Source organism: Candoia aspera, chromosome 6 (assembly GCF_035149785.1).
Source record: "Candoia aspera isolate rCanAsp1 chromosome 6, rCanAsp1.hap2, whole genome shotgun sequence".
NCBI lineage: Eukaryota > Metazoa > Chordata > Lepidosauria > Squamata > Boidae > Candoia > Candoia aspera.
This window is the reverse complement of record NC_086158.1, coordinates 59,799,348-59,816,670: the sequence shown is the minus strand read 5'-3', so window position 1 is coordinate 59,816,670 and position 17,323 is coordinate 59,799,348. Positions and strand designations below refer to the sequence as shown.

Here is a 17,323-nt window from a genome sequence, read left to right as displayed (position 1 = left end):
GAGGTGGGCGAGCATGTCCTTTACCAGGGGTAAGGGGTATTTGTTGGACAGGGAAGCCGCGTTTAGGCCCCGGTAGTCGGTGCAGAGCCGTAGGGTCCCGTCTTTCTTCTCCCGGAATAAGACGGGGGCTCCGACCGGTGAGCATGCTGGCTCTATGAATCCCCTGTCTAGGTTTTTATCAATGAACTCCCGGAGGGTTGCCATCTCCTTCGGGGTCATCGAATAGATCTTTGGTCTAGGTAGGGGGACGTCGGGCAGTAGGTCGATCCGGCAATCCGTCTTGCGGTGGGGGGGTAGTTGGTCTGCCTCTGCCTCTCCGAAGACCTCGGAGAAGTCGGCGTATTGTTCTGGTAGGTCTGCTGTGGTAGCGGCGTTGTCTTGTGTGGTCGCCTCCGCTCGTCCTACCGTGGGGTTGCTTTTGCCAGCTGGTGCTGGTGCTCGATACTCGCCGTCGCCGAATGTGAAGGTGCGGGTCGCCCAGTTGATCCGCGGGTTGTTTTTCGCGAGCCATGGCATCCCCAGGACTGCAATGGGCCGTCCGATGGGCGTGACTACGAACGATGTGCGCTCGGTGTGAGTGCCCATTTGCAGGGTGACCGGCTCGGTTTGTAGCGTGGCTGGTTTCCCTCCCGCTGTAGAGCCGTCCAGCTGGTGGAATGCCAGCGGCGTGGGGAGGGGGAAGCAGCGGAGGTCGAGTTTGGCAACTAGGTCGGGGTGGATGAGGTTTTTTGAGCACCCCGAGTCCACTAGTGCCGCGGCCGTGGTGGCTCCGTTGCCGGCAGAGAGTTGGATTGCTGCCAATATTACGGAGCTTTTGTCGTTTCGTTGAGGTGGTCCGCGTTGCTGTCCCACCGCCTGCCTTGCCACGCGTCTCAGAGCAGGCGGGGAGCATTTCCCGCCGGCTGGTCGGGGTCGGTATTGTCCTCTTCCCCCCAGTACGCGTCCCAGCCCTCTTCCGGTGTCGCTGTGGCCACGGTCATTCGGCGGTGAGGGGGCGGCCCCGGGTTGGGTGGTTTGGGGCTAATTTTCGGGGCGGGCTTGGGCGCGCTGGTCGGCGGTCGGTTGGCGAAGCAATCCGCCGTCTTGTGCCCTAATTTGCCACACCTCCCGCAGGGCTCCCGGTTGAACCTCTTTTTTGGGTATATGGGGCCGGCCATCCCCCCGTGTGGTGCGGGTACCTTTTTCCCGACATAGTTTGTGTCTTCCGTGGTTGTCATAAGGAAGGTGCGGTGCGCGTGTTCGGCTCTCCCCGCGAGGTGGATCCACCCGTGTAACGTTTCTGGGTCGTCGCGGTAGAGGGCCCATTGGAGAACGTCGCGGTTGAGCCCCCTTTTGAAGATTTCCAGCAGGGTGGTCTCAGACCAGTCGCAGACCTTTCCCGCGAGGGCTTTGAACTCCAGGGCGTAGTCAGGGACCGTGCGTGTGCCCTGTTTAAGTCTCTGGAGTGCGCTTTTCGCCCGTACTTTAGCTAGGGGGTCTTCGAAGTAGTTTTTCATCTCTTTGATGAAAGCAGGGAAGGTGGCGAGGGCGGGGGAGCTGGACTCGTACAGTTGGACGTACCAGTCCGCCGCCCTGTCTTGGAGTTTGATCGCCACGGCGGCGATCTTGTCGGCCTCGGAGTCATAGGAGTGTCCGTGCCTCCCCATGAACTCCCTAGCGTTGGTGATGAAAAACGAGAGTTTTGAGGGGGTCCCATCGAAGAAGATGGGGAAGTCCTTTGGGGCCCGGGCGTTTTGTGCGGCCCCGCCTCTCGCTTCCTGGGGTGTGGTGTCGGCCGCCTGTGCCGTCTGCTGGCTCTCCGCTGGCCCGTGTGGGTTCGGTGCTTCGCTCGGGGTGTGGGCTTGTGCGGGGACGTCGTTGGGTGGCGTGGGGGGCATAAGCGCCTGGAGCATGGTCCGGAGTTCCGTCAGCTGAGCCCGCATGGCCGCGAGTTCAGCTCGTGCCTCCTCGTCCACAGCCCGCGCCGCCGCTGGGGCCGGTTCCGTTGGCGCGTCCTCGGGGGTGGGTTGCCGGTGGGGTTCATCGTCCCTCCGCCGCGGGTCCGCTTCCTCCTCCGTCTGATGGGTGTCTCCGTCGTCCTCCTCCGTGTTGAGCACCGTGGGGCTGTCGCTGCACGCCCGTTGCTGGGGTGCGATGTGGGGCGCGGGGTCCTCCGCTGGTTTCGGAAGTCGTGCTGCTCCCTCCCGCGGTCGGGTTGCCTCCGTCGCCATCTCCCCTTGGGGTTGGAGCTGAGGCTCGGGTCGGGTGGGGTGGGCGTCCATGGCTCCGGGAGTCCGCGGTGCCTCTGGCCTCGGTCGGTCCTCCTCTGTCTCTTGCCGCGCGGCTCGCCCTCCTTGCCCGCGCCGTTCCGGCCTCATCTTGCTGGTCTTCTCGCCGTCTACTCCTCCCTCGGCTCGTTGTCGTCCGGTGGGGCTCGGCGAGGCTGAGTTTATGACTCTCAGCTTTATGTCATGCGCTGCCTACCTCTGAATAACATTCAGACGCTGGTTTGCAAAGCAGGTTCTGGTTTATTTCAGGTTAGGTGCAACGTTGGTAGAAAAAAGCTGAGAGTGACAGGAGCGCGCCGGTGCGGGGTTTAAATACCCCGCGCCGGTCAGCGCCCCCTCGCTCACGGTCACGTCACCCCCCTTTGTCCCATGCGTTGCCCTGCCATTGGTTGAGGGTTTCCAGGATCGCCCATCCTCAGGTTTCCATTCTTCTGCTGATTGCTTTCAGCTGGGCGATCCCCGTTGTATTGTCGCTGATGGCTTGGGTGGCTCCGTGATTAGTTTAGCTATTGTCTGTTAGCCGTTAGTCGTTGTGGGTTGATGGCTACTTAACTTGTGCCCCTTCACTTATTTCCTTGTCATTGTCATGAGTGCCATTGCGCTGATGACTTTAGCTCAACGGCACTCATGACAATGGGAAAGCATTTAAAGTGCTGGGACAATCCTTCTGAAGCTGCCTCCTCAAACTGTTTTGTTGAGGGGAACTTTGCTTGCACCAATGCACTCCTTCAAATACTTTATTTAACTTCTTTAAAAGCCACAGCGCTTCCAGAAATAAGTCAATATTGAAATGAAATTATTCCTCCTCTGTCAGCCTATTCATTTTTTACAAAAATCGCATTCATGTGAAAAATGTATAGGAAAACTTAGATTTCTAATTTTGCCAAAGAGAACAGTTAATTTCATGACTACCTGAACAGTTGGTGATCTGCACAATGTCCTCCAGGTATCATACACCCTTCACTTCAGATCATGAGAACGTTCTTGCTGGCACAGTAAAACTGTTGCTATATTCCCAAGAGCATTTCACTCCACTGAAAATGAGGTGGGCTTTTTTTTGCATCACCTCAAAAGTGTACCTATGATGAGCCAGCCATTCTTATCACAATACTATCTCAGAGTGCTTTAGAAATCAGCGCACAATTAAACGTCTCTTGTTAAACAGCCACTATGAAATAACTTTCAGATAAGCATGCTTCAGATAAGAAACACACTGACTGTTAAAATAGAGGAGACTACAAACCTTCCACTCCTGTTAAATGTAAGAGGATGAAGCAATTAAATACCCATAAACTCAGTACAAAGAGGTTTGCAGCGTTCTTTCATAACATTTCTTGTCCATTTAGATTTTATCAGACTGCAGGTCATGTTGCCTTTTCAAAGCACCAACAGACAAGAATGTTTGTCGCATTTTAATGTTGCTTTCTCCTTCTCACCCCTCATTACCACCCTTTGGAACCTATTTCAAAGATTAAAAATCACATGCATAAAAGAGCTATTTTAAAAAAGCTTAGAAAATCCAGAGTCTTATCTCAGCTGTCACAATTCATGATTGCTGCAAAGAGAGAATAGCACATGGCAAGAGGACTGAAGTCCTGCTGATATAGAAAACATTTTTAATCTAAAGAGGAAATATTTGTACTTTTGCTTCTATGCATTTCTATACACAGAGGATAGAACAGCGGTTCTCAACATGTCATTATGACTTAATCCAACACAATTCTGGTCCTAACAATTATGGCTCAGTATGTTTCCCCTTGCCACATTTCCTTCCTTCCTTCCTTCTTCCCTCCCTCCCTCCCTATCATCCACCCACCCACCTCTATGCTTTAAAGAAAATATATTACTTAGTTGTTCTATCTGGGGAAAATGAATAATTTCATCTAGGAGATACTTAATCCTAGAAACTATAAAGGAGAAAAGTCAGCAACGTTTTAAAATGCGTATGCTCAGGCATTTTGTAGTCTTAACAGAACATCACCTCAGGTCCAACCCCTTTTTGTACGGAGAACTCCCGTAATGTGTGATGTAACCCCGCCTCACTGTCTTTTCTTACAGATGATTAAAAAAAAAACAACCCCAAGGGTTTAAGTTCAGACCCACTCTAATGTTATATAAGTTGCTTCCAAAGGCTGTTTCATGTGGCAGAGGTTCTGTGAACAAATACAAGCTATCACTGAATAGCCAAAATAGAAACATTCTGCAATAGCCTTCTTCTCCCAAAGCAGAAGTATTTCATTTCTAAAAAAATGGGGGCGGGGGTGGGGAGTCCTGCCAACATGTTCTTTATTTAACTGCAGTAAAGATGGTTCTTTTTCTTTGCAAAAAATATATCCTTGCCATTGTTTGTGGCGGTGACAACAAAGGCCCCCTTTTAGCAGCCTGAGGCTTCTTGCTGCCATCTGATCCCTCTACCATGATGCTTCAAAGGGCCACAGTGTCATTTTGAGAGAGTTCATGCTCTAATATAGTGTTTTTCAAACTTTGCAACTTTAAGATGTGTGGACTTCAACTCCCAGAATTCCCTAGCCAGCATGCAAAGACCTATGAGACATGTTCAGGTTGCTGATGCCATTTTATTGAGTGAATGTTTTGCCATTCTGAAGAAGGGCTGTGCGAAATGGATACATTTTAAAACAATTTGGAATTTGGAATGGACAGCATAAATAACAGTGTTTTTCATTCCTTGTAGTCTTTACACATTGTACGTTCTGCAAACATCCACCCCAAATTAAGGTTCCTTGCTACTATATATTATCTGAAAACTAAATTTGGCAAAGAAGAGGTAACTTGGCAGCCTTTCTTGTATAGCACTATGGATTTTCTGAACATCCTCCATTTACTTACAGTCTTGCCTCCACTTACTCAGTCTGCGGATTATTTTCTGGCATCTCTAAGTTGGTTTTAAATTGGGGAACAGGTCACAGCCAGAACTGCAACTGTGGGGGGGGGGCAACTGGGGCATGTGCCCTGGGCACTGGGGGTGGCGCCAAAGTGGGCGTGGAATCCATGTTTGGCCCGGGTGACACAGACCCTATTTGCGGCCCTGGTCACAGCTTTGTGATAAGTCACATGCTTTGTAAGCAAAGTCTCTCATTTAATTCCCAATTGATCCAGGCAAGACTGGAAAAGATCTGTGGCTGAATCCATCAACAGCCACCACCACCACTAGTATGGGGTAAGATGGACTTGATATAAAGTGGCTTTTCTGTGCTTCCATGGTAAATGCTGAAATATCTGTGTTTTAATTTCAGAACACACAGCCAGGTTCTCACATTGCACTAAGGGAAACTTCCTCTACCACAGCACGTTCCAAGCGCATGTCCTTCCGTTCTTAAAATTCTCAGCAATTATCATGTTAACTGTAGAATGCTGGGGTTTGAAGTCCACACATCTGAGGAACACCCAGGTTGGAGAGGCATGCAATAAACCCTAATGGGTTTGGTTGATTTTTGATTTGCTTGTGGATGAATCCAGTCACTGTAGTTTGTAAACCATGATTTATGGATGAATGTACAGTATGAACTCAGGTAATATGCCTTGTTAAACCAACTATGGCTTAGACTGATGTTGGAATCCCACCTCCATTTATTAATCTTAATTATTACTCCTGGGAAAATTATGAATCTTAAATACCTGTTTCTTTCTTTCATCTGCCATATTTGTGTGTGGATTTTTAAATAAATGTTTCCAAGTTTCAAACTTTCTCATCCAGTCACCCAAGCTGTGAGTGGATGTGATCATCCTAAGGATGAAGCAGAGCCTAAGGATAAAGCCTTTCTCTCCATTCTGGTGTATCTCTGATAAGTGTCTGTGTAGGTTTGCACATATATGAGTATGATCTTCACTGGCAAAGACTGATCAGGAAAGGGAAATGAAATCACAGTGACGAGCTTCCTGAAAATGAAAACCAATATGGAGATCCTGCAAAAAAGAGAATTGCTTTGAATAATTAGGATCAGAATGGAAAGAATTATACGAAAGATAAAAATATCCCTTGAGTCAACCTCTGGTGCCTATATGGACATATCAATGTTTTTTTCTTGGCAAAATGGTTGCCATTGACTTCTTGCCTTGCAATGTTTTCTTGACTTCCCACTTTAGCCTAGAACCCCAGGATTTCCTGACAGACTCCTACCCAAGTACCAAGTCCAGCTCTGTTTACTTTTTCTGAGGCTGGTCCAGGTTCACCAGTGTTGCCACCTATTGCAGTAACATAGCAATGCTCTTATATATATTTAGGGTAAGACTACACTCAACTTATGTTATGGTGCCCATATCTCAAAAAGTAATTATGTAGCAAAAAATAAAAAATAAAAAGGACACCCAAAATGATTAGAGGGGCTTCTCTATAAAGAAAGACTATAATTGATAGTTTGGAACAAAGATAGGTAGAAAGGTATATAAAAGAGGCATATAAAATCATGCACATGGAAAATATGGCAGCGGGGTATCTTACAAAGTTGTAAGTCAGTATTGCTTTGTACAATACATAAACAGTGGCATTTCCATCTATCAGATATGGTGATGGTTACAACTTTAGATGGCTTTAAAAAGGGATTGGATAAATAGAAGACAGAGCTACCTCTGTTGGGAGCCATATACTGTCTCCTGAACACAGTCAGCATATACTGAAGAGCAGCTGCTAGGGAGGGGCAATGGAAGAGGGCACATCTGCTTGGCTGCTGTGTGATGCAGAATGCTTGATTACAAGAATCTTTGGGTTGATCCAGCAGGGCTCTTCTTATCTACAAATTTGTCGGATACTTTTTGACTTTAATTATTTTTTGTCAACATTTATAAATCTATATAGTTCCATATATCCCAGTGGGCACCAAGAACACTGAACCTGGCCCTTTATTTTTTGATAGCCCCATTTCACCATTATAATCATCTGCATCAAACATACACAGTCTAGGATTAAGGGAAACTTTAGGAACTGAAGGGAGCTCCAATAGACAAGTTTCAGAACTGGATGGCAGGTAGACATAATATTTCACTAGTACAGCAAGCAGAGTCATCCATTTAATGATTTATGGAAAGATTTAATGGTCTTCTGGCTGTCTGGGTAATGGCAATATTAGTAATCACAACATAATGAAGGAGTACTAGTGTTTAGACAGTGCTTGCTCCAAGTGCTCAATATGTTTCACATACATTATTTCAGTAATCCAGAAGACTTGCCTAAGGCCACGAAGTGAATTCATGGAACAGCTAACCAACAGAGGACTTCAAGTTTATACTCTTCAAATCCTACATTTATTTTCTTGAGTAAATTCTACAGTGTTTAGTGGGTCTTACTCCAAGACTAAGTATGCATAGGACCAAAGCTTCAATCGCTGCCCTGGAAGTAATAATATATAGCTACATATTAGCAATAATTAGCCATAAACATTATTACTCAGTGACCAGCCATTGAAATATTACAAAAAGGTATTTGCTTTTTGATTGCTTTTTAATTCTGATGGATTATTTTGATTTGCTTTCTCATGCCATGTTCTTAGGTTCAACTTTAAATATATAAGGTGTAACCTTAACATCCCAGCAATCTAAGGGCAGGATACTTATCTATAACTCAAGGGTGTCCACAGGGTATGGTCAAAAGAGTAAGATGGTAGCCTCAACAGCACAATCAAATCTCTGCCTGTTTTTTTATTGCATCACACTGTTGTGGCTGCTATCTTTATTTTTTTTACCACACCTGAAACCATCCCTGATACACAGTAATTATTTCTAATATAACGTATATTGAGGAAGGAGGACTAAGGACTTTGACAGAAATCAAATTAATAAATACAATATATACATTGCTGTTACATATTCAGACACATGTAACCCATGAAAACTGCCTTATATAAGGCTCCAGATCTATTTAGTTATACAAACAGAAACACACACACCCTGGGGTTAGAGGAGAAAGTTTAATGGTGGAACTACAAAAGTAATGGAATGCAAAAGAGGTATAATCTGTGAAAGAACAAAAAATGAAGGACATCTTTGTACCTGCACAGAGAGGCCCATAAGATGCAATAAACCCATGAAGGATTCATAAGAACCAACTTACCACCAAATCAAGGAACTTAATACAGCACTCCAGCACCAGGCGAGTCTCGCAGAACTGCCGAAAGAGAAGTCTTCCTATTGGCTGCTTGTCACATAAACTGTAATAATCTCTCTCTGGAGGAAATAAAGAAGAGGAGGAGAGAAAGTGAAACACTGAAGTGCTTCTTAAAGCTGTTCAGTCTGGAGAGGCTGAATGTATGATTTAATTTTTTTAACCGTAAAAAATTAAACCTGGCATGAATGCTGCAAACCTAAAAACTCATAAAGACAAGTCATAGAAATCAAGTCAATTTTGCAGAGATCATGCCCTGGATTTGGATAAATTAGGATTGGATTTAAACACATTCCAAGAATCTTTATTTTATTTTATTTTATTTTTTGCCTTTATTTTAAAGAAAAGGAAAAGTGCATGTTTCTGGCTCTTATAATTGCAAAGATAGACTTAAAAGTGTGTGGACAATGGCTGTTGAAATCTGAGAGACAAGACAGGAAAGTTATCTGAGGAGAATTTCCAACAGTCAGAAAACTTCAGAGCCTTTGCAACAGTAGAATGCATGATGCCTTCTAAATGCTTTCCCGTTATCTCCTAATGCATGCAGTACCTCCAACCATCATATCCCACCAACTGTGCTCCATTGCTACTGAGATGCTACCATAGAATAGAACTAAAAAAGCAAAATTTATATTTGCTAGAATGCTTGCTTTGAACACATTTTAATGAGGCACATGTTACCAGAAATGGGTACCTTCAATTTCCTCCATATTGAGTTGGTAAGAAAATACACGTCTTCTCAACTCCCTTTGCTATGATCATACATTTCCTGTCTAGCTATGAGAATGCAGAATTTGACTTGGCACAAAAATAAAACCAGCTGCATTTGACTGTTGCTCCTATACAATCATAAGTAGACATTAGAAGCCTTGCAATTGTGCTACCCTTGTTGAAAATACACTCATTGCTTTTAAAAAAAAGAAATATGAAAATTCCCAAACAGCTCATCACCAGGTATTAAACCCAGGCTGTTTCCCTAACAGACTTGCCCCTTCTTTTCTCAACACCAGACGGCAATTCCTCTTATTGCAGTAACCGCCCACTCCTTACCTTCACCAATGACATTGTGTGGCAGGCAGGCAAGTTGCTTGGCAGCACCCCCAGCACCATTCTAGAGCGCTATAAAAGGCTGCATTGATTAAAATGCTTTTCCTATGACCTGAGGAGAATGGACAATACATCTGGAACTGCTTGCACCATCTTGAAGTAATGAATCCTGGATATGGAGTGGTGGGCTGATATATGAAGGGTGCCCAGTCTTTCATTTCCTGATCATTAGAAGTCTGTAGTAGTGCCAGCAGGGTACCTCATGACTTCCAAAATTCAGAAGGGCCTTTATATTAGTACAATTTAATGCTTTCCCCTCAGCGGTGTTGGAGAGGAGATATAAGAAGACCCAATATTTGGAACACCTGTTTTTTATTTATTTGATTGTCATTCCAACCTTTATTTTTGGTCAACTGTTTCCTATTTTTTCTACAAATAACCCTGAGAAGTGGGTTGAGTTGAGAAAGAGTGACTGGCCCAAAGTCACTCTGCCATTTTTCCTGCCTAAAGGAAGAGGATTCACAATTTCTTGGGTTCCACCCCAGCATTTTAGGCACTATACCAAACTAGCCTCTGCCTCATGGGTCCAGGAATTGGCCTCTCTCATGGTTTACTTTATAGGGATATTTAAATTATTTTCACCTCCCCTCATACTGGCATTACGGCCAGGGCCAGAACTAGGTGGGGGGGCAACCGGGGCATATGTCCTGGGTGCTGCACTGGGGGGGTACCAAAAATGAGTGCTGGGGGGGGCACCAAAATGGGTGCGGAATTCATGTTTGCCCCGGGTGACACAGACCCTAGTTGTGGCCCTGATTACAGCCAGGTCACTCTGTAGGTTATTACCAGACCAGGAGGTTTTAATAATATATAAAGTGACTCCTTTCAGTGTTGCAGCCTATAGAATTTGGAGGAACTGATCAAGAATAAGAATTAGTGAATGAGATAAGGATCAACTCTAGAATTTCATTACTGTCTTATTTCAGAGTTTTAGTATGTCTCTTAATCTTATATGTCTTAATGCTATGTAATACTTATACATCAATATCCAGTTTTATTTTCCATAGCAATCTTGCCTGACAATTTCATGTAATATGTTAAAAGGTTGGAACTATGTTTTATAGTTTTGTGTTAGTGGTGCTAACTTATATCTTATATAATTTTGATTTGCTTATTACCTCTAACCACATAGGCGTTCACTTTATTGTTAATTTTTACATCACTGTTTTACATGTTATATTATTTTCTTACAAAATAGTTTTACAAGCTTAATAAAGCTTGTTGTTTATTCGTTTAGTCGCTTCCGACTCTTCATGACTTCATGGACCAGCCCACGCCAAAGCTTCCTGTCAGTCGTCAACACCCCCAGCTCCCCCAGGGACGAGTCCGTCACCTCTAGAATCATCCATCCACCTTGCCCTTGGTCGGCCCCTCTTCCTTTTGCCTTCCACTCTCCCTAGCATCAGCATCTTCTCCAGGGTGTCCTGTCTTCTCATTATGTGGCCAAGTTTACAATGGGTGATAGTTTTGTGTTAGTAATGCTAACTCTAGTTATGCCTTATATTTTAAAAACAGATCATTATTACTGGAATGGCTATAACTTCTATATTCTTATGCTGGTCTATATTCAAAATTAAGATTTCTTTGTTTAACTGATTGAATTCCAGAAATGTTATGGTCATGGATTTGTTTACTGTCACTTACTACTAAGTAACAACAACTTAAATAATAGATATATCGAAATGACACTTTGTCTAGTGTAAAGAGCTCTCAAGCTGGTGGTTAGCCATGATAGATTTGTTAGGGTAAGCCTTCTTTCACCACTTATGCTTCTAGTTCTCCTTACTGAGTTTTGCATATTTTCTATTCTTCTAACCTGAAGTTGTGCCTTAACCACCATGGAAGACCAACATAAAATTATCCATTATTCCTCCAATGCACAGTGCAAACATTTTAAAAACTATTATTCCCATCCAACAAATCTTGAAATTAGAAGAAAAGTATTACAATATTCTCACTGGGCATGCCTCCTGCTACCAGTGGAACCATCTTGATCAAGCTGGCCTATTTTCTTTAATGGGAAGAATAAATGCAAATACACACACATACACACTCATTTCCTTGAGAGAATGGTATAATTCCTGTAAATTTAAATCTCTTTCCCATTAAAACATATCCATCTATACAGTATTCTCCTATCACCTTGCATAGTGTAATTGTGCTTTCCCAACTTCTTCCCAGAATATTATGAAGAAATATATACTAAACAGTGTAGTTATGGACTCACTTTTTCCTACAGGAATTTGCTGTCTTTGCCCAAGAAAATAAAACTGGGACTGGAGCTCTTTTGGGGTTCTCTTCTTCCCAGAGAACAGCCCATGGTCATAGCCAAGACTCTTTAATCAATACCTTCAGGATTCCCATTCATTGTCCTATAACTTGCAGTATTCTCTACAAATGATACATGGTATACAGGAATCTGCCAGGGTGGGAAGGAGGTCCAGAGATCTTTCAATCATCTGCATGGACTCCTCATTGTGGAAAACACTTTACTCTGCAACTTGCACAATATTAAGGACTGTTTAGATACCAAAACTCATGAACATTTCCAGGTAGCAAGATTACCACTGTTGATCCTGCTTGCAAGTTCTCTACAATGGACACATAAGAATGCAATCCAAAATATCGAAGTAGTTGGGCAGACGATGTGTGAATTCTTGTTCTCTAGACTCCAGAAAACATCTCATATTTATTCTAACCATTGTGATATTATACATATGCTTGTTTTCAGTTATTTTCTGGCTGTTTTTCCCAGAGGGAAACTCAACATTAGTATGAGATTAAATGGACACATTTGTTTTGACATTTCAGATCAATCCATGTTTAGCGAATGGTAAATCCTTGCAGTGATTTCAGTGAGCATTGGCGGAGCATACAGATATTGGCACTTACATATCACTGTTTCATGATCAGCTTCCATGGTAGAAACTGCACTAGCCTTTAAAATCATGCTGCCAGTTTTAAGCATTTCATGGGCTGAGGCTGGAGTATATAAAGTACAGCAACAATGGTCTACAGGATTTAGAACACAAATCCGGCTGTCCTGGGAAATCTGTATGCAGGGAAAAATACCAGCATATCATCAAAACACCCCTGTAAGACTTGCACAACTTGACATCTGCTGCTTTAGCATCTGGACTGCAATGACAGAATACTCCAGTGGGCATTGCTCTTCTATTTTAATAGCAAGAATCCTTCAGTACTACACCACCTTTTAAAAAATGTACTGTAGCTTTTTAAAAAAGTGTCCTGAATTTCCGCATGTTTAAAGGGGCTTCTGGTAGCTGTAATGACAGCAAGCCTGGAAAAAAGGCATACCAAAAATAAGCTGGGATAAATGCAAAAACAGGCATTCTAAATCATCCAAACCTTGGCAACATTAATGCATGAGAACAGAATGAACTGGCTGGTAATTTTTTTAAAAAAATCCACAATCCTTGTTGTCTTTTAAGGGGCACAAAATGATTCCTAAGGCCCTCATACTTAAACTGAAAGAAATACATTGGTCTATAGTTCTGGGCTTTATCTATCTATCTATCTATCTATCTATCTATCTATCTATCTATCTATCTATCTATCTATCTATCTAGCCAGCCCATGATTGATTTGCTGGAAAATACATGTTTATGTAGTAAGCATGCAGAGAATTGTTCCAAAGGCACTTCACGTTTCAAGTGCGTGATGCCTCTGATGCTAAGAAATAGATTTTTTATCATTTCTTTTTTCAAGGATTAGTTGAAAAGGTCTTCACATACAAGGTACTTGAGACAGGAGATCAGGTTCTATGTGTAGGAAATATCTTTTACTTATTGACTCACGTACCTATTGGGGTGGGTGGGTGTTTAGACAGAGAGAATTTATAATATCCAAAATGTCAATATTTTATTGGACTTAATTTTATTTTAAAATGAGATAATAAAGACAAATCCAGGGAATCAAAAAGTCCTGATTCACAAATTTAACAAACGCAAAGAATGGCTTCCCAAGGAAATGGAAACAGTGTGTTAGAAGTGAAATCTGATGTCTGTAGTGTTTTCGAGGTAGAAGAGCTGTGGAGGCGATAACTACTGTAGTGGGAGTTCTAAATCCTGCCACTTTGGAGGAATTTGACGGCAGAACTACTGAAAGGCACTTATCTTTTAGGAAACCTTTATTTAAAACAAAAGCACACATTGGGATTGTTCTGCTTGTGGAATGAGGTGTATCTGTTTTTTTCATTAATGCAACCCAACGTATTTTCTGTTCCAAAAATGCTGTTTCTGAAGGCTGTGTGATCTATCCAAGGGATGTTTAAAATGGATACAAATGGGGAATCCTTGTTTGGGTGAATGGATGTGAGTTCTGCTCATGCAACAGTCATTCTGCATCCAAGCTATACAGTATCAGTAAATATTATAGTTTTTTATCACCCTTATTTTGCTCTAGCTTTTCATCATTTTTATGTTTGCAGTATTATGGTGGAAGGTTGCATGGAAGTGGATATTTATTTATTTAAATGCTTGATTGTATGCCATCTTTCAAAATTCCATACTCCTTCCCAGAAAGAATACTTATTTCTGAATCCAGGTACCCTAAGTCTGCCAAGTTGAAAGGAAATAAATGATACAAATAAGGACAGACCATACACAAGTTCCCCTTAGACAGAAAATAAGCTTATATTAAAAGCACAGATCTAAATTAAACTAGGGTAGACAGATTCAACTTGGCCTCTGTTATTATGTATCATTTTATACATTCTTCCCATTCTAACTCTACCCCAAAATTAAAGATTCTATCATATTGATGAAAATCCAATCAGATTGTTATTTAACCAGAACTCAGTACATAGTTTCAATTCAACCTTCTCCCTCCCTGGTAAACTGTTGAACATTGGCCAATCCATTCTTTCTTCCTGTCTTCTTATCCTATGCTGCCACTTTCATGCAAGCTCTTCCCTTTCTAGGAAAATGACAATTGAGAACTAGGTGGCATCATGCCTGAGAGCCTTTGAAAATATAAATTGGGTTGGTCATCAACTGGCTATATCCATTCACCCTGTCCTGAGCAGCCTTTCTGCCTCAGAAAGGAGGGCTTGTCATAAGCCGGGATTTCAATTTCTCAAGTTCACAGGCAAATTTATAGCTCTTTTTATGGTAAGGTAAAGGTAAAGGTAAAGGTAAAGGTTTCCCATGACATTAAGTCCAGTTGTGTCCGACTCTAGGGGGCAGTGTTCATCTCCGTTTCAAAGCTGAAGAGCCGGCGTTTGTCCATAGACATTTTCCGGGTCATGTGGCCAGCATGACTACACGGAATGCCGTTACCTGCCCGCCGAAGCGGTACCTATTAATCTACTCACATTGGCATGTTTTCGAACTGCTAGGTTGGCAGGAGCTGGGACTAGCAACGGGAGCTCACCCCGTCACACAGATTCAAACTGCCGACCTTCCGATCAGCAAGCTCAGCAGCTCAGCGGTTTAACCCGCAGCGCCACCACGTCCCTAACCTTTTTAGCTTTTTATGGTACTGAGTTAAAAATCCAAATGCGGTTACATTTATATACAATAAGGACATACACTAATCCACCTATCTTTTAAAAGGTTGAAAGCTGTTTCCCATCAAACACTATTCTGGGAACTCTTTAAAAAGGACTTATCCACTTTTTCTTTGAATCAATAAACATTGCATCTACTGTCATTAATTTTAGACTAAAAGTCATGGCTAGAACCTCAGTCATTGCAAGTGGGGTCACTAGGAGAGGACACAAGAGTTAATTTGTTGTACCGATAAAATTTAAGTACAAAAGATCATCCTGGTATTCAGTTTACAGAGAAACTTAAGCTGAATGCTCATTATTCCTTCAGAACCCCCACCATATAAACCTGGCCAGAATCCAAAAAGCTACTTTAGTAATGTTAAGGCTCAAGCACACCTGGTGAGATTTTGACTTTTGATTTTCTTTGAAGTACACATCTTTATGTCATAATGCAAACTGGTTTTGAAAGAAGTGAAGGAATGCTGTTGACATTAAATTCTCCTCACTTGCAAGGAGAATTGTTTGCTTACTTATCTAGTCTTAGTATCTGGTTTGAATCTAATAAGCAAATGCCATTTTCCTTTGGCCCTAAGCCAATGAACTAATCTTGCTGTACAATCTCTTGGTCACAGTTAATGTGAGGACCTATTCATAATGCACTTTTATAAAAAGCCGTACAAAAAAAAGAGGACAAAACTACAACAGATCCCCACAACTGATCAATTATGTGACATTAAGTCATACCGACTCTTAGTGATCACATAGAAAGATTTCTTCATGACGACCTCTCCCTAACCTGGTCTTCCAGTCTTCCAATGGTCCACTCATAGCCACAGTAACTGAATCTATCCTCTTCTTCTCTATTCCCCACAATAATATCTCATTATTACCTACAATGAGAATGATGATGGTAAGATTATTGCATAATCATGCACATGGTTTTCCCTGTGAAGCTCTATGGAAACAAAAGTTGGATTTTGAAGAACAGGATTGAAAAAGCCTTTGAACTTGGTTCTAGAGAAGAATACCATGAATAACTAAAAACAACCCCAACAAATAGTTCACAGAGCAAATCAATCCAGAGTTCTCACTCGAGGCACAAATGATCAGCCTCAAATTATCTTATTTTTGACATATTATATGAAGCCTTGGCTTTCTTGAAAAGTCTAAAATGTTGGGAAAGGTGGAAGGAAAGAGAAGAGGATAACCAGGAGTATCATAGATGGACTTGATTATAGCAGTGATGGGTACACCACTGTGAGACCTCTTCAGGTCATAGTTCATCCCAGAGAAGATCTATCTATGTGATTGCTAAGAGTCAACACTGACTTAAATTATGTGTTCCCAATCTCCCAAAGTAACATGGGAGAATAACTTTCCCTAGATAGTCAGTATAGCAGTTAGTTGATTTTGGTATTAGGCTGAATCCAGAAAATTGGCCTATACAATTTGATACATTTTACAAAATATTAATAAGAAATGTGGTTCAGGCAGCAAAAGAGAAAAAGGCCCTCAGCACTTCCTTTCATCTTGGTCACTGGCCAACCATGAGAAAAATTACTGAATATTTTATGGTATTCCTGAGGAGCAACAGGACCTGTTTAATGATGTCTGGAAATAATCCTGATCCAACACTACTAAAAGGAGGGAAAGGTCTTGGAGGAGGAGGAGAGAAAAGTCTCTTCATTACAATCTCCTAACTGCCATCACATCTCTTATACTCATAGAATCAACTAACTTATACTCTAAATTAGCTTCTAATCTAGTCTATTTGTCCTATCTCTATGGAAGAAAAAGTGGACTAATGGTGAAATGAAGACTGTACAACATGGTGAAGGAGAAGTGGAAGAGCAGCTAAAGATCCGCATCTCTGAAAATCAATCATCTCTGAAAACCAATAATTCAGAGCATAACTGTACTTGAAATTGTTATACATTACAATTAAATGTTTTTAATATTTTTATTAAAACTTTTAAACAAGAAAATTAAAAACTAACACAAACTAACATAAAGTAAGGAAGTAAGAAAGATAAGGGCAGAGAAGAAAATCAAAGAAAAAGCAGAAAGTACAAGAAAAGAAAAAAGGTTAAAGAAAAATAGAAAAGAAAGAAAAGAAATATATCAGGAAGTAGCTTTCAATATTCTTCATAGCAGTTATAAGTACAATATATTTAACCTTTCTAACAATACATATTACTCTTCTTTCTATAATCTGTCCTGTCTAATCATCAAAACCATAAATCACAAATGCATTTTTTTTTTAATGCAAAAAGTCCATAAAAGGCTTCCAGTCACCAATAAATGTAGATAGGTCTTTTCTCT

General features: G+C 42.0%; 1 protein-coding gene across 1 annotated transcript in view; it reads right to left on the bottom strand.

The window, feature by feature from the left end:
* The window catches only part of GRK5 (G protein-coupled receptor kinase 5), a 180,236-nt gene that overhangs the window by 69,913 nt on the left and 93,000 nt on the right, over positions 1–17,323 (bottom strand). Inside the window, exon 3 of the mRNA XM_063307246.1 lies at positions 8,332–8,444. Within this exon, the coding sequence (XP_063163316.1) occupies positions 8,332–8,444 (113 nt within the window). The remainder of the gene's footprint in view (positions 1–8,331; positions 8,445–17,323) is intronic.